The sequence below is a fragment of the Streptopelia decaocto genome (assembly GCF_964273445.1).
Source record: "Streptopelia decaocto genome assembly, chromosome: 3".
Taxonomy (NCBI): Eukaryota; Metazoa; Chordata; class Aves; order Columbiformes; family Columbidae; genus Streptopelia; species Streptopelia decaocto.
In genome coordinates, this window is record NC_138656.1 from 95931369 (window position 1) to 95954344 (window position 22976).

Genomic DNA, 22976 nt, shown 5'->3' on the forward strand with positions numbered 1-22976 from the left:
GAATGATTTACAGAATTCCAATGGAAATAAGGTTTCTTTGCAGGGGAAAAAAAACCAGCACTGTTTAAAAGACAGAAAAGGATTTTTTATTCTCATAGAAAACAACATTAAGAGGGACAGTTCAAAGGAACCTGGGGGTAGACAAAAGGGTGAGCTATACAGACAAAACACAGACATAAGATTTAAAAACAAACAAACAAACAAACACCAAACTATACCATTGTTTTCAGTGTGTTTCCAAATGGGTGAAGTACCTTCTGAAAAAAAATTACCTGCTCTTTTCATCATTGCATTTAAGTGCTGTAGGACACCCTTACAAGTGGCTATTGAAACACATGGTGACATTCACGTAACCTCACCCAGCGCATTTTGTTTCAAGTGCACAAGTTCTGGCCAAAGGAAAGTTCAAGGCAAAGAAATACAAACACGGGTTCTGCTCTCCCAGCTCAAATCCATCCTCCATGTCACGGTTTTCCCTACAATGAAGGCATAGCGGTTCCAGTACTGCATTAAATGTAATCGACAAGGGGAAAGAAAACCACAGTGAACTCTTTCCTGAAAAGTACTTTATTAGGGAGGATAAAAAGCACTGTTCAAACAGTCCGAATAGCCATGACCTTCTGCGCTGTTGGGCTCCTCGGGCTCAAAGTCATCTGGGTCTGGGGGCAACTGGTCGGTATCTTCATCAGAAGTGGATGGGCGTGTGAGGATTATCCGAGGTATCTTCAGCAAGGTGCAAAAGATTGCAGAGAAAAGAGTCAGATCAGGAGCAGGGAAGTGTCTAAAGGGGATTCTTTAAAGGTATGGGGGTAGCAGGTGATAAGAAAAACGTGGGAGAGATGTAACACTGCTGGACTTCCTGACAGGTGAACTGTTCTATGCTGAAAATTGCATTGATAATTAAAGTAAAATTGAGATAAATTGCTTAATTGTCTCATTAGCTAATAATTAAAAAAAAAATCTGTAGGAGAAAAAAAAAATATATGTATATATATATAAGATCTTTTAAAAGTAATGACAAATAAATATGAAAAATATACATCTACTTTTAACTTCATTATTCATTAAATTCATGCACACAAGAGCAATGATTAATTAAGGACCATAAAGCATATAAATTATTGATCTTTGAAAGATTGCGTATTTGGGCTTTTTTTACTGACAAAATGTATTTAAGGGAAACATTAAGACAAAATGTCAATGTGTAAATTCATTAGTTAATAAATATGCATATATGGAGTTGATTCATAACAATTTTTTGGCCCAAAACTTTGTGTTCTTTTAGAACTATGTTGTAATGTTTTAAAATTAATTTAAATGCTGTAACCAAGAAAAGAGAAGAATGTCACGTTCTTTATGTCTAGGCAAGTAGTAAATCAGTAATGGTTTGTTTCAATGAGTGGATTATTACAAATATAACTCTCATGCACAAAGTCATCCTGCTTTTTACTAATTTTCAATAAAGATTAACATTTAATGAAAACAGATATAAGTCAGTATATCTAACAAGCAGGTAATATAATAACGTGCAATGAATAAAATATCTATCCTACCAGTAGTCTGAAAATTTTCAAGAAAGGTAGTATTTCTTATTTATCAGCTACTTTGTTGCATTTCTTCGCACTTTATAAGAGTGTTTAATGTTGACACCACACAATTCAATCATGTATATATTATTTCCTTGCTGTACATGATTTGATTTAGGAAATTATACAAACACATAGATGCTTCGTGGCTGTTCAGCTAGACAGCCAGCAGGTTCCTGCAGTGAATTAAAATTAATTATTCCCCAGGTTCCACAAACTGCAGTAGCTCTGACTCCTCTGACTATTGGGGGGCCTGACACCCCCCCAGCTCACGAGCAGGCACACTACCCGCAGATACCAAACTGCAGGTGTCAATCTAGAGACGAATCTCACCCATGATAAGCTCTTGCTTAGACTAAGAAGGACTCATTTCTGGAAGCCTTAAACAATCTATATAGATCCTAATCTCTGGCCAAGCTCACAGCTCCTGGGAAACTTTGCTTCTGCCATGCACACCTGCCAGCATTTATAAATTTTCACGCACTGGATGTTTCTCTTGGCTCTGTGCTTTGTTAAAAGGGGTTTCTTTCTTAACAACAACCAGCAGTCAGATGCTTTGTACTACAGCAAATGCACATCCTATAAATCCAGGTGGTGCACTGGGTCATATATTGAAATTCTGCCACCTCAAAGACTAGTGCGGAGGTCTGTGCCCTCTCTGAAGTTACCTGTAGAAATATCCATGACCAGGCTTTGCGTTACACTGAGCTGTTTGTTCAAAGCTCAGGGAAGACCGTTCCTTGCATTCTGTGTCACTCAAAACCTGACATGTACACATTTCTCCAAGACCAGGCATCCATTGCACTAGCGAGTATGCAGAAAGAGTCACCGGTGGGTTTTTTTTTTTATCTTTTGAAGAATAGCTCTTAGCAATTTTAAATGTCACTTACTGAAACACTCTTTATCATCATGGTTTCTACTTCCCAGTGACCCCACTTGGAAAGAGTCAAATTCAACTATCTAAAAAAGCTTTTCTTCGAACATTTCATTACTTCTCGAGCTGGATTCTTGCATACTGTCTTTCTTGCATACTATCTTTCAAATATAATGATGGGACTAAGTCTTACAATCACAAATTGAATTTAAGTGATGAAATGGAAAATAGAAAAAAAAAAAATAAATAAAAATCAAGCTGTTGGTGAGGCATGACCCTAAAAATTGAAACTAATAAAGGCACAAAGGTCCTTTGGAAACATTTTTTTTAGGCGCCTTGAAATACTTGTTTTAGAGACCATTATTCATTTTAATTAGCTTCAAAAAAAAGTCCTCCTTTTTTTTTTTTTCTTTTTTAATTAATTCTCTACATCTTAAAGAAATATACATCTGAGATTGTAACAATATTGCTAGAGGAACGAATCCCACAGGACGTTCAGTTCTGATACAAATATTCTTTTGTGTTTCTCCCTATGTGCAATACACTGCAAGCTGTAATTAGGCTTTCACAACTTTTCCAAAATCTCATCTCATATCCTTGATGACACACTCTTTCCTACGCCCATGCTCTGACAGCTTGCACACCTCCGGCACCTGAGCCATGGCAGAGTCTGCAGAGGACACCCCGTCCCTGCCGGCAGCACGATGCTCCTACCAACACCCCTGCTGAGGCTCCCTGTTGGACGACTGTCTGCTCACTGGTTCTTGTTTGTCCAACATTTCTACAGTAATTTTATCAACCACTTCCATTAAATAAATAGTGCTGGGGGAAGCCTTTCATCTAACCTTTCATGCTACTGCAGATAAAAAGGAACCAGCACCAAATGACCAACCAACTTTCTACAGCGAAGGCTGAACAGTGTCTCACCGCTGTGAAGGCTGGAAACCTGGGAGGAGGTCGGGCTCACAGAATCACAGAATGTCAGGGATTGGAAGGGACCTCAAAAGATCATCTAGTCCAATCCCCCTGCCGGAGCAGGAACACCTAGATGAGGTTACACAGGAAGGTGTCCAGGCGGGTTTCGAATGTCTCCAGAGTAGGAGACTCCACAACCCCCCTGGGCAGTCTGTTCCAGTGCTCCATCAACCTCAATGTGAAGAAGTTTCTTCTCAAATTTAAATGGAACCTCCTGTGTTCCAGTTTATACCCATTGCCCCTTGTCTTATCATTGGTTGCCACTGAGAAGGGCCTGGTTCTATCCTCGTGACACTCACCCTTTATATATTTATAAACATTAATGAGATCACCCCTCAGTCTCCTCTTTTCCAAGCTAAAGAGACCCAGCTCCTTCAGCCTTTCCTCATAAGGGAGGTGCTCCACTTCCTTAGTCAGGGAGTGGAGCATCAGCTCGGATCTGCAGCTCTGGTCCCTCTGCATTCTCTCCAGGAGGATGAAAGCTTGCACATACACCCACTCAGGCTGTTTTGGAGATCTGCAGCTGAGTTTCTCTAACAAACAAAATATTCTGGTCCAAGCACAGCCATGTCCACTGTCCCTCTGCTTTCAGCCCATCTTGCTGCCCACTCTACCTCTGAAACCCCATGTGAACTCCCACTGCTGCTGCCCACAAACCCACTGCTGCTCCTTCCTCTGTGGCCTATTGTCCTGCCCCGCGCCTGCCACCCCAACGGGATGTGGAGGAACCCTAATTTCTTCACAGCTCAATCATAGCTAACAATGACAAAATGAGTCTTGGTTGTGAATTATGCCACCTACACAACTGTAGATTGAGAGCAAACCAAATTAAGTAGTAGAATACGCATTTGTACAAGATCTAACTCAGTGAAAAGAGAGTCAGGCCTCTGCTTTCTCTCTCCTAGCACCAACAGTTACCAATTAATCTCCTAAAAAAGAAAAAAAAATAAAGTATGTAAGAAACACACATCATAGTTCTAACCGCAGTGGCCTTTCCATTCTCACTGAACTATCCCCGAGAAACCCAGCACTCTCCATCACTGCCTTCACATTCACTCTGCTCCCAGGAAAATCACAAACTAAGCTTTATCAGCTTCCTTTCCTCTTCCAGGTTTGTTTTTTTTAACAAACAAACAAACAAACAAAACAATAACAACAAAGGTAATAAAACTCAACAACTCTAAACTTGCATTATCTTGTGTTCAACCCGTTACTCAAATCCCATGCTTCTCTTCCCAGAATCTCAGGGGTTTCTACTCTTGCTTTCAGATTTCCATGCTTATATTCATTGACTGCAGCTTCACTCTGTTAAATAGGGAAGCTTTGCTCTTGGAGCTTTTCTTTAATGTTCATATTTGAATGTACATTTCTTGGTACATGACAACCAAAGGAAGACAGGAGAATGGATTTCAGGTTCAAAAAAAAAGTCACAGAAAATAGGAAGCAAATTATTTCCACTTGCCATTACAGACAGGGCAAGAGAGAGCCATTTAGGATGGAAACAAAATAAACCTTTCCAGTACAGGTAGCTGAGCTCAAGAGTCACTTGCCTAAAGCATGTGGGAAGGTGTGGAATTTCCATCTTCTGCTAGTAATTCAAAAGAAGAAGTTGATACTGGTGTAGGAGGACAGACTATCCAGGATCCTGCCCTGTTCCATTGTTTTACTCCACTACTTTTTAATGAATAGCGTCTGAACTTGTTTAAAATATTTCTGTTGAAATCACAAAGTCCTCCTACTCACTTTCCATCATCATGCACTCATTATTAAAATAATACCTGAAGTACCAGTCAACCCCAAACCATCAAAATATGTAGAATATTTTTTTCTGAAAAATGTATGATTAATCCTTTGAAACATGTTACTATTTTCCTTTTTTTCCCTGAAATTATATTTTGAGCGCCTAAAAAGCAAACAAAGCAAAACAAAGGATATGTTCAGTATCGAAACCAGTGCGTTCACTATGGGAATTTCTTTCACCACTCTGTTTGTGTCTTCCTTATACTTTTTCAACATAAACACCTAACGCTGCAGACACTAAAAAGACTCACTAAAAAATTTCATTTTCCTTTAAATCATCTGAAAATCAAATTATTTCAGACACTATCATTTAATGGCATTACCACCCTTCATTGAAAGTTGGAGTCCTTCAGCTGAAGCACAGACATAAGACTCCCTAGTTCCCTGCAAGAAGTAGTAAAACAAACCAGCCTGAATAACCTGGGGAAATTCAGCTGTGGTGTTGGCTGCAAAAATTCTTTCATATTGCAACAGGATAGGAACAAACCCACAACCAGCTATGATGCTCCAGTTGAAAGCATCTTCTGAAAGCATGATAAATGAGATGTCCTGCCAACAGGTTAACATCCAATAATTTTTAACTTCCAGCTGTACATGTGTGCTTTCATTTTATTCTTCTAATAAAAATGGTTGTTCAAAAGGTTACAGAACAGTACACAAAGAACAGTTCATTATGTCTTTTTATAACCTTTTCAAAACCAAAACCAAACAAAACAAACCCCATCATCTTTTTTCCTTCCTTCCCCCCCCCCCGCCCAGGTCTGTACTCCAATCTCAGCAGAAGGAGGAAGCTCCCAAGGTGAGAGTCAAGCCTACAGCATGAGCTTCACATGAAAGGTGTAACCAGCAGTGACAGCACGGCTGAGAGCAAGGCCAGGAGCTGGGGCAAGAGGCTACACATCAGACAGCAATAAGACACATGAAAGGCCCAAGTCTGAAAGAACAGGGGCAGAGGAAAAGGATTTGGATGGGCCTTTTGAAAGAAAAACAGACATACTTTTAACCATAGTTCAAACGGATCACCTTCTAAAGAAAACATTCCCCAGCTAGAAAATACCTGTAATAGGGAAGTGTGGCTATTTCAACTCCATATCCATAAATAGTACATATTTTTGAAATTTGACTTCAAAGCTGATCTTCACTGATACCTAAGGCTGGTACCTTACAGCTGGTGGAAAGAGAGGAAAAAATCCTACCCATCTGAGAGCATTTGTAGGGGTTTGTGTAAACCTCATGAATAATTTTCTGATTTTATACTTAATTGTACCTTTTTTGTCATCACTAGTGATGGCAATATTATTTTAGACTTAATGGGAAATCCAGGCTTCTTACTAAACAATGAAAACACGTTTTTGCTACATGCAAAAGGCTGCATTTGATAATGACTCTGTTCATAAAAGAAACTGTCTAAATTTGTCTAACCTGATCTAGTTGAAGATGTCTCTGCTCATTGCAGGTGATTGGACTAGATGACCTTTAAAGGTGCTTTCCAACACAAACGGTTCTATGACTATGATTCTATACATCAAATTTGGAGTGAAGAAGGGCATTTAGTCACGTCTAAAAAAACATTACACAGCTGGATTTTTAAATAGTAGTTTTAAAAAGAAATGCCAAAATGTACCCAAGAAGAACAGCAGAGAACAGGCTGATCAGACAAAGCTGGCATCTGTTGGCTTTTTTAATTGAAGTGATGTGATGCTTTGCTCCTGAAGACAGAGACAACAGATAAAAGCAACCTTCTCCTCAAAATAAAACATACAGGAAATACAAGTTAAAATGGGAGAAAGAGATCTAATTAATTTCTTACAAATTTACTACCCACAAGAAATCTCACCACCAAGCAGAAGTGGACAAGGCAGCCAGGGGAGGGGGAGGCAGCTAGGGCAGGGGGCAATCACCTAACACACAGCCACATGTACATAACTGGACAAATTTGCCAACTCCATTTGAGCATTCAACACAGCTTCCCTATATATCAGGTGTTATCAGGAAGATTTTCACTTGCACGTGTTTTATGGGGCACCCACCCCACAAATCCCTGGCTGCATCACTTTCCCCCATGTGTTACAGTGCTATTTCACCACCTTCAAGACCTGCAGCCAGACTCTAGAGTTTGTGAGGTCAGGTGGAGAGAGAGGTATAGACCTCTCCTGCATGCTTGGGAAGCTAAATCTATGGTCAGGCATGGATGCAGCACCTTGTTATGCTGGGCAGCAGAAGACCTCTGCACAAGGAAAGCGGAGTGGCCCTGGCTTCTGCACTCCGGGAGCAGCCAGCTTTTGCCAGCCCCTGTTGCTGCTCAGGGCTGGGAGAGAGGAGCACGTAATTCAGTTCATCCTTACGCTTGGAGCAGCCACACTGCTCTCCAGCACTGCCAAACATGCACCCAAGCTTTGGCATTGTGTTTGTGAATGTGCTACATCAGTTTTGTGTGCAGCAGCCTGGTGACCACAAGGGTGGTGGGAGCTACCCTACTAGCCTGTCCCTCTTCCCCAAGCTCATTGTTCTTCCCACATTGTGCCTGGTCATCTGCTCCAAAATCTAATTCAGCTCAGCATGATTTACTGGAGGTTCTACGCACCAGACAAGTGCCACTCCAGGTACTTTCCCCTAAAATTTCCTCTGTGGGAATTCTCTAGACATCGATATCTTTTAGAGGCCATGTTTAAAGCTGGCTATTTTCTCCACTTGTTATTGGGATAGCAAAAGAATGCCTTGAATGTTTTGTCTGTCTCCCAGTGTGTAGTATATATCACATCTGGGCTTGTCACATTTAGAGAGAAACTCCTTTCTGTTCTTATCTGGCAGTTCAGTGCCTCCCAAGAGTAATGCACAAGGCAAGGAAGGTGGAGTTCAGTCAAACCATATTTTGTAGCAGACAAAAATGAAAGGTCAGTGTCCATCGTGTCATATCTTCAGTGCCCTCAGACACAAGAGGCTTTTATATGATTCAAAATGCTTATGAAAATTCTCCTTGCTCCATTCTGTCATCTTCTAATGTATCACTGGATAGTGACTTCCCTGACACTGGAACCGGATACACAGATTTTCATTTAAGTGCTTTCAGTGTAATCATTTATGGCCTGATGCTATAAAAACATTGAAGAAAATGCATTGCTTTGATCACATCAGGAGACTTCAAAGGTACTGCCTCCATAAGCAGTGCTACCACAGCCCAAGTTACCAATCTTTTGATTTTGGAGAAAGTTCATCACGCCCTTGAAAGGCAGCGGTCGTACTGAAACGCCTGTAGGAATTCAGTACAGCCTCCTCCCCTGCTGAATTCCTACAGTGTCCATGAGGACACTGTTCACAAGGGCAGATGTTGCCGATCATTTGTATGGTTGTTCAAATATTTATCCTCTTTTATTCCCAAATAGTATTCTATGTCCTACAGCATGGTTCCAGGTGCCTTGCTTGAGTTTGTCTCTTGTATGTATTTTTTGCTTATATTGTCTGCAGTGCTTGTATTGTCTACCATATGACGGGTTGTCCTGTTTTTGGCTCGGCTAGAGGTAATTTGCTTCCTAGTAGATAGTAGGGTGCTGTATTTTGTTGATAATACACTGATGTTTTGGTTGTTGCTAATCAATATTTATACCAAGTCAAGGTCTTTTCAATGAGGAGGCTGGAGACGCATAAGAAACTGGGAGGGGGCACAGTCAGGTCAGCTGACCCAAAATGGCCAAGGGGATATTCCATACCATATGATGTCATTTTCAGTATATAAACTTGGGGAGCTGGCTGGGGTGGGAGGTAACCACTGCTTGGAAGGGGGGGTGGCAATCAGTCAGCAGGCGTATCTCTTGTTCTGTATATTTTATCATTGTCTCTTTTGCAGTCCTATTAAACTGTTTTTATCTCAAGTCATGAGTTTTACTTTTTTTCCAATTCTCTCCCCCATCCCACTGTGGGGGAGAGAAGGCGTGAGAAAACAGCTGTGTAGTGTTTATCTGCCTGCTGGGTTAAACTACAATATGGGTTTACTTTGTAGATATTTTGTTTCTTTAACTTTGAGGTATTTGACTATGGTATCTTGAAAAGATCAATTAATGACTTTTCTTTTTTAAAAGGTTTTTCCCATTTAGCATTACTACAAGTTCTACAGAATCCAAGAATGTAAAGTTTGAAGTGAGTCAATTCTGACTGAGTCCTCTGTGTAAACTACTTAAAAGGAAGAGAAGAAAAAAGATATACTGTGCAAACAGAAGCATTTGTTTGGAGCAGGAACTTACTCCCAAATTCACAAAATAAGCTGCCTAACAACTACACCTTTTATCTTTCATCCAGACTCAGAAATAACAAGTTACTTAGATAAAAGTGGAATCAAACCAGCAGATGAAATGAAGATGGAGATCACGTGGCAGATGGGTTCTTACACTCCACTGAAGCTCACACGATCAGTGCAGGGTTAGCTAAGCCAGCAAAGCTGTGTGTGGCTTTCTTTGCAAGCGTGTGTAAACCTGCACAAGATGCAAGGCCATGAGGAGTCAGACTCCTGACTACTAAAACTAACTTACTTTTTCAGAATAAAAAAGTTACATAAAAATAACAATACCCTTACCTGACAAGACTAAGAGCCATGAAAATGTTTTGGAGAAGTCATAAAGCAGTTCTTCATAAAAAGCCTGAAGACTGAAATAATAGGTCATATGGTATCATAGGCACAGGTCAATCAAACACTGTCTGTGAGCAAGGTCGTTGTTGTTTGAAATGAGTTTCAGAAGAAATCTCTCTTTGATGTTGATGATAGGGATGTTCTGAATCCTGGTTTAGTTGTCGTCCTTTATAGTGCTTCTCTGACCTGAGTATTCTACTGGTTTTGCTTTTAAAATTGAGAAACTATGATAATGACTAAAGAAACAAGAAAGATGTATTATTAAGTTGTATTATTACAATTTTCTGACATGGCTAGAACTGACCTGCTCAGATGAATAAAGAAAGAGTTTGATACTTAGATTTATGAAGATTTGTAACTGGTGTAAGTGCATCAAGACTTTCCTGAAAAGCCTACATCAGCTGGAAATTAAGAAGATGGATCTATGGTTCTCATCTACATAAGGTTTCTCATCTACATAAGGTTTCTCATCACTTACATCTAAACAACATGGGAGAAAGGCAGAAAAACAGCAACCTACACATTCTAGGAGCACAGTATATGCTCACTCACTTTCTGCAGGCACAGAAGCGATTCACTTTGCCATACATTACAGGTTCTAGTACACCGAAGGTGTCTGTTTTCTCACTATATTTAGGAACATTTGGCATCTCCACATTTTTAACAGAGCAACCAAAACTTTTTTAGCTTGAAGTTCTTCCGATTTTTTCAGTACTCTAAGTTTATTTTACACAATCACTTTTAATTGGTAATTCTTCCTTTAGACTTCATTGATATTCCTTGATATAAAAGCGACACTTGTATACCTGGTGAATTATATTTTAAAAAATTTAATTGAGGAAATTCCCAGGCCAAAAGCATGCAAGTAAAGAATATGATAAGATTTGAAGTGAAATAATATATTAAAATATTTAAGGGATTCAAAATTAATTACAAAGTATATAATATCCTTAAGAGGCTGATAGGCCCTAAAAATGGATCAAAGAGGATGACATGATGATACACGTCACGAACTGATGCTTAAACCTGTCAACATTCTACATTCAGTCAGACAAAATCCACTGGCAATTTAAGTCAGAACTTAAATGAAAATATTTTTGATGGAGAAAGATTGTGCAGAGCTGGTCCTATGTTTGAGAGGATGAGTAGGAAATAAGGAAGGAGGGCAGAAGACAGAAAAACAAACAACTGGAAATAAAGACTCCAGAATTTAAGTTCCTTCTGTTAAAGTCATAATATGAAACTATTGGCAATGTTTGTGTCACTGATTTTTTTTTTTCCCCTGTAGTTAGACATACAATATTTTACACACAGTCTGCATGTAGATAGCGATATCAGTTGTGGTCCTAATCCATTATATTTTGATACACACCTTTACATAGATACTATTATTTTAAGATTAGTGTTTCAAAATCCAAATACTTGGTTTAAGTTCAATTAAAATATTTTCACTTTGATATAGACATATTAAACAAAGTAAAATAAACAGATTCCATATTTTTGAGGTGTGATTAGCATAACTGAGGAACGTCTATAAAATACAGTATGTAAAAAAAGGATCTAATTGTAATTAAAGTACTGGGGCCTCTACATTTCAAAAAATACTCAATCATAATTAAAACCATGGGCAATTCTCATTTTTCCTTTGCAAATAAATGACTCAGAGTGAAAGACCTTTTCATTGTTTGTCCAATTAATTACTGATCATTCACACTGTCAGGAAATCTTAAAGCTGGCACAAAGGCTTTGCAATTGAGTTTGGCTGGATGAGTTAACAATTCAAATGAGCCTTTTCTAATAAGTCAGAGCCACCATGAGAACAGAGAGGAAATCTGAATCTGGCAGCAGCATCACCCTTTGTAATGTCAGAGCATGATACTTGGAGATGGGATGGGCAATGGCAAGAGATGGCTAGAGGGCTGTGGCTAGCAAGTAAAAGACAAATAGTATCACACATGGCATCTGCAAAGAGCATGTTTATTGAAATTAAATAAAAATAAATAGATTAAGACAGAGTGTCTGCTGGAGGGCAGGAAGCAGGGATGACATGGAAGAGAGCGAGACGGAAGGTGGGCACCACCCAGCACAGAATTCATCTTTTGCAGGAAGAATCAAAGGAGCCTTTGGCTCCTTTGCCACCACACTTCTCTTTTTCCCCTCCCTTGATGTAGATGCACACATGTCCTCTTGAAATCTAGTCAGAAATATGAAGGAAACAAACATTCCTAGATTCCTAACAAAGAAGATTCCGCACTAAGGTCCTACTGCCATCTGCTTATCTTAACTTGCAAAGTGCATCCTCCATAAGAAGCCAGGCTGAAAATATTTTCCAGGTAAGAATTACTGAAGAATAAGAGGAACTTCACCAGAGTAAAGTCAGAGTGAGAGCAGATGCAACACTGACCAGTTCCTGAGTCAGCAGGATATTCCTCAAAAGCCCATGATCCCCAAGACTGATGAATGTTGCTCTAGGTTAATTTGCTACAGCAAAAATATTTTGATTGAAAACAAACAAAATAAAAACAAACAAACACACACAACAAAAACACACACAGAGAAATACAAATGTTTCTTCATGAAAGAACTTGCACATTAGCTACTCTTGACACTGGGAATATCATCAGCCCATCAAATCCTTCCGTGCACCAAGCTCTAAGCTGAGTAGCTGGTCTAATCTGCCTCCTCCTTTCCTCACAGCTGAAGAACTTTAGAGGGAGGCATTATTTTCTGAGAGGTGTAGAACATAAAATAATGATTATTGCCTCTTGATTATTGCAGATACTACTGCAACAGATCCAGGCCACTAGCAATGTGTGAATCAAGCCTTTCAACAGTGATTCCTCTAACAGGAAGCCTTGTGCTTCCTGCAATGAGGGTTGAGACCGTAAGAAACAACTATAAATTAGAGCTGGAAAAAAAACTAAACTAAACAAAACAAACCACCAGCTATGAAAGTGCTTTCAGCTGGAAAATGTGAGGCCTCAAAATAAGTTTCTTTAAGCAACTGCACAGGAGAGAAAACCTTTATTAGTCCATCTCATAGACAAAAGCTGCAGCTTAAGCTCAACCCATCTTAAACAGTAATCCACAGAGGAAATCAGAGGAAACCACATTTGCATGGTCTGTTTGCTTATTTTTCAGTCAACTAACAAATCACAATATTAAAAAAATGTAAATGGTTAATAAAAATTGAATGTAACCTTTGATTATAGTCTTTTATGTAATAAACTTTCATTTTTTGCCATTTGCTGGGTTATGAGTTATATTCCTGGAAAAGGATAAAAAAGGCTGGAAGGAGAGGAATCAAACAAAGCATTCCTCTGCATTTGCTGTAGGAGAAACATTTGTTGCTTCCTGGTACTTCAGGTATAATACAAGTAGAACACATTTTGACCTTAATGAGTCAGATATCTTGATCTTATTGTATCTTCCTAGTAAAGCCACAATTTCAGGTGTGCAGGCAGATGACTATGACTGGGCTAGGTCTCCAGAGAGCTGAATTCTTTTACAGAAGTTCACAAAAGTGAATCAGATTTCTAAAAGCCACATTGTGGGCTCAGCCACTTTCTTCCATGACATGTGTGGTAAGGCTTAATCTCATCTGATATCAGTCACCTTAAAATACAGGCATATAGTGTTAGTCTGTCATGCAAGTTTCCCCCCAGTCAAAAGATAAAAATGGTTTCCTCCAGGTAGCAGCTCAAGCTCTTCCTCCTAAAAGAGGCACCATGGAAATGCTGCTCCTTCCTTTAACTAGAGAGGAATTCCAGATAACAGAATAAACACTTAAGCTGGAGGGAATGGACACTGTCCTTAAAACCCCCAAACCAGAGTGCTTCAAAAGCTCTGGTCTGCTACCTGGGTGCTTATTCAGAAGATGAGCTCCTCCTCCAGAAGACACATCCTGGCTGCAGTGACATTCAATTAAATGCATGGTGGGGTCACTCATCTTTGACACATGTTCTCCTTTTACTCAGCTACTCACAAGTTTTCTACCAGTCTTTAGTATCTTTACTAACATTAATGACAGACAACATAAAGTACTTAGTTAGGCATGACTTGTTACTCACTGAGGCCATCTAACTTACTGTTATGATGTGGTTTACTGTCGGGAAGGGGCTGCCCTTGGATGAAGCTTCAGTAGGACAAGCATCAAGGGCTTCAGGTTCTGAAACGAGGGATGCCTTTAAAAAAAAAAAAAGCAGCAGAAACACTTATTTTCATTCTGAATGCTGTTTAAGAAGAGCAATTCCCTCCCTCTCAGGTTAGTATACAAATGCCTGGCTCTATTGTTACATATGGTTGCACAACAAAAGCAAATAGAATTGCAATGCTTGCCATTCCCCATTTTTGATGGACACGTATATCTGAACTGTTGAAATGGTCAGCTCAAGAATAGGAATTTGTAACATCATATCAAGAGAAAAGGCCGCTTATTTGCACACAGATTAGTCCTGTGGTCAAAACATCGGGATTCCTATAGCACATCTGAATACATTAATTCCTTTTCGTTTCCCACTCATACAAAAAGCAGAGATTTTTTCCCTACATTCTTTAAATAGATGAATGATTCTGCCATCTTGTGGTAGACAGGAAAAGTATAACTACCTATAAGATAACAGCAGGATGGAACAGTATGGAACAGAAATTTCTTCTCTTTATTTGTTTCACTATTCATTAAATGATCAAACATTAGTAGTTAGTATATTTCAAATAGCCCCCAAAATAACAATGAATTGTAGCTTCATGGAGGAACCTGAATAAACTGGTTGATTTTTAAGATACTGACTTTACTAGGAATTCTGGTCAAAAGTTAAAGGTACAGCAACTAAAAATCCTGATTTTTTTCCCCCTGATGATCTGATTATGTGAAATATCTAAAGAATTATTTAAATTCTCTCACTTCCATTAAAATACAAAAATTAGATAAGGATGATCCTTTCATAAAAGATAAAAAATAAAATGTAAAACGTAAAATGTAAAAAGTAAAAAGTAAAATTTCATCTGTAATTAACTTTTTTAAAATGTTAAACCAATTTCTAGATGTGGATTGTGGATTGTCTATAGCATAAGTTTACAAAATTAGTAGAGTAATTTATCATTAATTGGTCTTTGGCTAATATAGGTTATATCCTTATTCCTGGCAATTTAACAGACATAAAATATTGCTTGCTCTATCCTACCTTAATTCAGAAGGAGCATGCTGAAGTAAAAAACATTAATTTAGGCAAGTATAAACAACAACTTCAGAGAACAGGAAATGAAAAAAAATATGAACCGGTTTCACCTCAAAGTAATTTTGTAGAGATTCTCCTCCAACTCTGCCTTTCGCAGCAGGTGGAAACCAAACAGCAGGTCAAAAATATATATCACAGAATTATGTGATCACTGCTGCTCTTGGGAACCTCTAAAGTTCAATAGAGTGGCTTCTGCTAAGAAAGACAAGGCTTAGGATGGTGCATCCCATGAGGCACATTTGTTACTTGGTACTGGAAGCCTCCATCAGGGGAATTACTTAGAGCTGTTCTCTGCCAACCACAAAATACCTTGGAGAAACAAGCTCATCTAGTTTGTATTTCTTTGCAACTGCAATAAACTCATCTAGTAAATCTAACACAATGTCATAACGAAGCTTCTTGGACCAAGTACAACTCCATTTGTGCTTACAAAATTGCTGAGTAATACCATTATTTTCCTTTACAAATCAGCCATTTAAGTGAATAATATTTTATTAAGTACTTTGAACATAAAGATCTGAAAACTAGAATAAAATAAAAAGGGATACAGCAATTTAATATCATTATAATTTCTCTATAACATAGTTTGGGAAGTATCTAAAAAGCTAAGGCAAGCCTAGATCTAGATCTCAAAGTCCCCAACTCTGAGTGATTTGATTTAAACATAACAACAAGAAAACACCTTCTACATCAACAAACAACTCATCTACCTCTGTTGCTCTGTCTCCTGCTTGTACCCCAGCCAAGTCTGCTGGACCATCCTTCGGCAGCCGCGTAATCATGATTCCCTGGTAACACAAAAGACAAGTTTCACACCTGACACAGTTTATTCCATTGTTCTTAGATGTAAAAAGGGAAGTAATTGATTTTCAAGACTTTTTGTTCTGCTGCCTCTATTAAAATAAGAACTAAGTGTCTTAGCACATTAGCAAGAATAAAAGAAAGCATCCATGGCTGACATATACAAGGAACAAAAGTAATTCCTTGTTTACACTGTGCCATGGGAGACAGACTGGGAAACGAAGATTTATTTAAATTATAATTAAGTGAGAAGGTGTGAGAAATACTTTTCTTAAAACAAGTTAGCTCCTGGGAATGAGTAAATGGTATGGGAGGGGCATGTGGATTGCCAGGGGAGTGACCCCAAATTAAAGCCGAAAGTAGAAACTAGACAATGGTGTTTCAGCCATGAGCCTGTCTTTGGAAAATCATTGGTTTACTTTGAGTTTACATCTGTCCAAAATCACCCCTCCAGGAGCTTCTCCATCAAAATCTACTGCTGGCTTTTACTTTGGGAAATATGTTACCCATGTTTCCCCTTGTTAGATGTACTACTAAGACAGTGATGTAACATTGAGGACAAACTCAGAAAGAAAACAACAAAACACAATAGCCTCAAAGATCTGTTCATTAGTGTCTCTCTAACAATTACTAGATAAATTTTGAGTAATGAAATGCACCTCATCATTGTCTTTACATGGAGATGAGCCCTTTCCACCAGCAATGCTAATACCAAGACTGCCCATTTGACTGCACACAGTAATGGTTATCTGGAAAAGAATTATAATGGATAAGTGGCCTGATTAATCAAAAACATTCCCTATTAATTACATGAGCAATGAAAATCTACTTCCCACTCTGAACACCAGCAGATATGCCCCTATAGAGCTCAGCCCAGACTAAAGTGGTGCTATGCTTCAATACAGCTGCATGCAAGACTAGTCTATCCTCTTCAAAAACATCAGGAATGCATTATTTCAGCAGTACATAGAAGCAGTGAGAAGTAAAACTTTTTTAATGAGCTTATGAAAAATCTTTGCTTTGGAGCTTCATCATTTGATTTGCTTACTCTCAACTCTTCTGAGAAAGGACAACTGAACTGAGCAATATTACAGTAATTTTTTTTTCTTTAAACAGGCTTTCTGTCTGTATGTGTTACTTCATCAAAAGATTTGACAGTACTCTAACCACTGGCTTAAAAGCTGAAGTATCAGGAAGCTTCATAAAAGTAGCAAAAATTGTTACCTATCTAGTTTATTCTCCTCCTGCTACTATTGGAAAGAATTTAGTACAACTGCTCAGAATCTTAAATAATTTTTTGAATCTACATAATTCGCAAAGGCCAAATAAAAAAAGTTTCAAGCTCCAAAGACAGCTTACATTTAAGAATTATTCCCCACAGTTCATGTTTTGGTTTTTGTTTTGTTTTTTCTTTAGTATATAATATGCTTGGTAATAAATAACAATTTTCTAACTGCTAAAAAAACAAGCCCATTCAGATTCAACTACACTGTGGCAAGGTGTTCCTTAAATATTAAATTTAAGGAACACCTTGCCACAGTGTAGTTGAATCTGAATGCAAATTGCATTTCATCTTATCACAATAGCAAAATGCTCTTATTTACATTGATTTGCTTCAAGGCTCTAAGACAATTCAGGCTTGAATAACTCATTATATCTTATAATTCAGAATATTTCAACACAGCTGCATTACGAAATTTAACAAAATTATTCAGTTACTCTTGCTCATTTAACATTCTCATCTGAGATTCCAAAGCAGGCCAGGATGGGATACATTCTGAGTTCAGAATACAGCTTTCTCTATAAAACTCAGCCCAAATCTTGCAGTTCTCACTGATAAATTTCCATCTGAACATTCCCATCCCTGTTCATAGGACAGTGGGTTTCTCACACCATGAGGGTAAGGCCACACCAGTGCTTCTTAACCACAGACTAAGTGAAGGCTTAGCTGAGTGCCCACCTGCACACACCCTTGGCTTAATCTTAAGATAGTCCAAAGCTGGATATACAAAATGAGACAGTATCAAATGGCTACAAAGATTTTTTTTTTTTTTTTTTTTTAATGGAAAATTCTTCTTCCATATAAGCCAGTGGGAGTAAGGACAAACCTCAGCTTATACTCTGTGAACAGTAGGTCTCACAACATCTATCATGCAATATTCCCCCTTCTTTGCATCTTTCATAAATTGCCTTGCACAAGAAGCAGACTTCCCCATGGATACACAGACTTCCTCACAGACACACAGACCACCTCCCATCAGTGAGTCCAGCCCCCCAGCAGTTTGGTACCTTCAGCGGGGGCTGCGGCACGTCTGCTGCTCGCGATTCCTCCGGGAACCGGCCGCTTTCACCAGGGAGGCCGCCTGCTGCCGAGACAGGGGGCTGTGCCTTGGTGTTAGTCCCTGGAAGAGCCTTCCCTTTCATTGCTGACTTGTGCTTTTCTTGAAGAGATGTTCTGGTATTCCTTTGATCTCTTATGCTATCATTGGTATCAAAAAGGCTGCCAGAAAACTTGGAAATTGGTTCCTAGAGGTTAAAGAGAAAAAGGTAAACACGATGACAGCAAGGCGAATACCTATCTGATACCCAGACACTACTCATGGTAAATGGGGTTTGTTCCTCTCTGTCACATTGCTGTACATTAGGATTTGTCTCATTGAAGACAAAACTGCAACTTTGAAGCAAATGTACAGAAGTATCTTTTTTTCACTGTTATTTCTCTGGGCTGGTTTTCCTTAAACATAGAGGTAGAAATTATGGGAAAAGGGAGAGGACAGGCCAGACTCCTTTCAGGGGGCCCAAAGGATAAGATGAGGGGCAACAGGCACAGACTGAAGCATAGAAGGTTCCATCTGAATATGAGGAAAAACATTTTTACTTTGAGAGTGCCAGAGCACTGGAACAGGCTGCCCAGAGGGGTGGTGGAGTCTCCTTCTCTGGAGACATTCAAGACCCACCTGGACACATTCCTGTGCAATCTGCTCTGCATGAACCTGCTTTAGCAGGTGGGTCGGACTAGGTGATCTCCAGAAGTCCCTTCCAACCCCAACCATTCTGTGATTCTGTGATTCATACAACCTTTATCCAGATCTCTTGGCCCACCCAAATACATATAACTCATATATACCCAACTAAATCCTGCAATGCCTATGAAAAGGATGAGGCATGGGAACAAGACATTTTGGGCAGCCTCCTGCTCACCTTCTATATTTGGGAGCACAGGTGTGAGAGGGAAGGCAAGCCCCCACATTGCATGTATGGCTCTAAGAGAAGATTTTGTTTAAATGTCTTACTGAAAAAAATAATTGAATTGACTTTACTTAGTTGCAAACAGCAGTGAGTGGGGACTTGCAAACTTGCTAACAACCCAGTGACTTAGGGGTCCACTGGAAGTGGAGACTCAGAAGTGAGGCACCCCAAGGAATGCCTTGACACATGACGCTAGACTGTACCTATCCTGAGATGTAGCAAGGAACTGATAATGTCACCCTATGCTTAGCTAAACCACAACAGCTTGAAAAGAGAAATACACAATTAAAACACATCCACCAAACAATTAAAGCTTCAGACAAGTTTGACGGCAAAACACAATTAAATTTTCCAGTTATCAGTTTTGCTTAGCAAGGTGGTTAAATGGAATTCAGCAAAGATCTCCAAATTCTGTTCAGATTTTATGGATGCTTTACTCATATTTATCTGAAATTTCCTCCTTAATTTGACGGTTAAGGTTTATTCAGATGTTCGTATTACCATAATCCTTGTGTCTTCTATTGGCACTAAAATGATGCAGCAAACAATGGCCAACATCTTTGAAAATAAGTCCCACAAATGTCTTCCTAAGGTTGCAAGTTTAATACCAAAAATAAAAGACAGTGGCATTACCATGAACAGCTGTGCAGAAACCTCACTCAACACTATTTTTCAATCTATATTGGAGCTTTCCCAAAATCTCTTTATGGTTGGGATAGAAGGAAGCATTGTCAATGCCAGGGAGAGCAAGCAAGACATGATTGCCTCCTATTTGCACTTAAAAGGGAATTTGTTTAGCTTTAACTCACATAAAACTTCCATTATCTTTTTTTTTTTTTTTTCTCATATGGGAGATTCCTCTTTGACAGCCCTGTGTTGAGTAACCTGGACCCCTCAGCAGTGCTGGGGTGCCATAGGTGCCAGGGAGAAAGGCCAGGAGCAAGGGTTGAAGGATGGGCCACACCAGCAGCAGTCAAGGGAGAAGGAGGAAGAGGAGGTCCTGGCAGAGGAGCAGGAACCCCAGTTCCTCCCTCAACTCCCAGCAAACATCTGGAGGAAAGACTAGTAAGCAATGCCCTGAAAGGGACAGGCTGTGAGATGCAATCACAACCTCCTGTTTCCAGGGTATGACTGAGAAAACAGTCAAGCTGCCTCACAGGTGACAGACAGCTGGTAGGTTCAGGCTAGAGAAACCACAGTGTGCAGAGTTTCCTGGATGTCAGCACCTGGAAGAGTACAACTCAAACTAAACATACAGTGGAGCAGCACTGCAACCTCACTTTTCTACCAGCCAGTACTCGGGAGACACTGAGCTTCAATCGCTGCTAACAATCTGCCTCCCTGAAAGAGTTGCAGAGATGTTGGTAACTAAGGATATAAGTAGGAGTAAAATAAAAAACATATGTATCTCTTCATTGGGCAGGTCACTCAACCTGCAAGTTGTACTGTACTCTTGGGGCAGTTTAATTGCAAAGAAAGTACTCTTGGATGGACTGTTTAATTGCAAACAAAGTAAAGGAATAAAATATTGAACACGGTTCTGTACCCTCTGCACAAGTGAGGACCTGAAAGCACAGGTAGTGCAGCCTCCCGCTACCCAAAGTGCTCAGCAGGATAACAGCACTGTGAGCAGATGGTTGTTTCTTGACGGACACACAACATTGTCTCTCCTCACTTCAAGGAGACTACCTACATCCTCATCAGGATCCTCCAGCTCCTCCGCTTCTTGCTCAGGACTGATTCTTCCTTCCCTCCATTTTCCATTAGCAGAGCTGAATTTGTACAGGTTACCACCACGAAAACTTTCCTTTCCTTTCAATGAGGCCCAGCGAGAGCCCTGGGAGCTCCAGTTATGGCCACTGTACAGTTTAGGAGACTTGGGAAGCCACTTAATAGAGTCCTGAGAGGAAAATGACAAAAAAAAAAAATAGGCAATGAATGCATTTTGAGCAAGTAATAGATGTATGTACTTGTGGAAATTGTCTGGCAAGTTCTACAAGTTATTTTAGTACCTTGTAAATATTGCATTTCCCCTTTAAAGCTACCTCTCAAGGTAAAAACCTAGAGAGGCACTTGGCCAGTTAATGGGCAATACTCATGTCACAAAGAGCAAGCAACAGATGCTGCAACAGTGGAAGCCTTCAGGGACTTACACGATCATGGAAACAATCCCACTTCCAGCATCAGAAAGAATTAAATTATCAACATCAGTCTTCAATTATTTTAGATCCTGTACTATTAAGAAAACAAACAAGAGTACTTAAATCTTTAGTGACTGTATCATCTCGCATCCTGCGTTACAAAATCTATCAAGTCCCCCTCCTTTTTTCACTATTCTTTAAATAAAATGTTCTGTTTGTTCAATGGTCCCAATAGAAAGTACAACATTAAACTGATGTTTTAAGGTTTGCTGATTTTCAAAGTGATTATAGTCCAGCTTTTCCAAGATGTCCGTTAGTCATTTACATCCAAAATCCACCACCTCTCTTCTTCAGACACATCAGTTCATAAAATGACAAGTGGTGTCAAGGTTGCCCATATACCTTAATTTCACTGAACTTCAGAAGTCATTTTTCAAAGTAACCTTCATCTTTCATTTAAGCTTTATTTTAATATTGTCTCTCAATTTCATTATGGTGACACAAATCTAACGACAGAAAGCAGCCTGACACCATATCAATAGATATATTAATGCATGTGCTCCAACAAGGCAAATAGATGGAGAACACAAATTAATGAAAAAAATTATCAACAATATTACGGCGAGGCAATCAGCAGCACACAGTGACTTTCACAATGCTTAAAACGGTATTTGACTCAGATTTGAGAATTATTTTAACTCCCATTTTTCCTTTTTAATGAAGAATGGCTGATGTTCACATGAACATAGATTTCTTGCAGTTATCAGTAGCCCTGTTGTCACCACCTCTTTTAGATCTAAGGTTGAGAAAGAAAAGGAGAAAGGACAAGGCTGTCAATGCTGGACATACTGATTAATCTTCATCTGCTGAAGGAGCTTCTCTTGGGATTCTTCATTTGCTTTTGGTTTTAGGATGACTGAAAAGACTACGAAATGGGTAAGGACAATATCTCAGCATCTCATTGGAAAAGCTTATAGATATTTCTGTCAGTGTTGAAAATATCATAGCCCCAAACAAGGATTATTTGCATTGTACATAAAAGGCGTGACTGGCCTCTATAGGAAATTTGCTGTTAAAACCACATTTTAAACTGCACTGACACTCAGCAATACCACTGTTCACTGATAAATGGCTCATATTTCTGGTTATTCTAAAGCACATTGCCTAGCACACTCAAGCTGATTGTTCATCAGTGAATTGAATCTGAGAGCAGCACAACCAACCATGACATGGTAGCGGCTCCGCTCCTCCTGACAATTCAAAACATAAGGCAGGATATCTCCTGGCATTTCTTTACATTTACCTTCAATAAGGACACATAGGGTACCCTTAAACAGAAGCTTTCTTCCCTATGAATATTAACTAGGCGGATAGCAATTCTAATCAGATAGGTAAATAGCACACTGGCTGATTTTTTTTGCTACTGTTTTGTCTGGTTTATTTCAGAAAAGCTAATGGGACATGTCTCAGTGTTCAGGGTATTTCCAGAGACAGTTAAATCCTTGTCAATTGTTAAGCTCATTAGGAAGTCATAAAGCAATTTCACTCTAAAAATAAACACACAGGTACAGTGCAGCATTTAATTTCTTCCAAGGGAACCTCTCATCCTTGTTTGACCCCTATTGCTTATTCTAAACAACAGCTTCTCAAACTCAGCCTGTCAAATTTTGTAAGATCAGTAAAAGGCTATTC

General features: G+C 39.2%; 1 protein-coding gene across 1 annotated transcript; it reads right to left on the bottom strand.

The window, feature by feature from the left end:
• Positions 1-570: 570 nt before the first annotated feature.
• Positions 571-21434, bottom strand: LOC309437563 (uncharacterized protein; the record flags this gene model as incomplete). Its single annotated transcript, XM_082048106.1, has 7 exons — positions 571-723; positions 13945-14040; positions 15804-15881; positions 16554-16643; positions 18184-18420; positions 20837-21043; positions 21396-21434. The coding sequence occupies 7 exons, from the start codon at positions 21432-21434 to the stop codon at positions 571-573; spliced, it is 900 nt and encodes a 299-aa protein (XP_081904232.1).
• Between the last annotated feature and the right edge of the window lie 1542 nt (positions 21435-22976).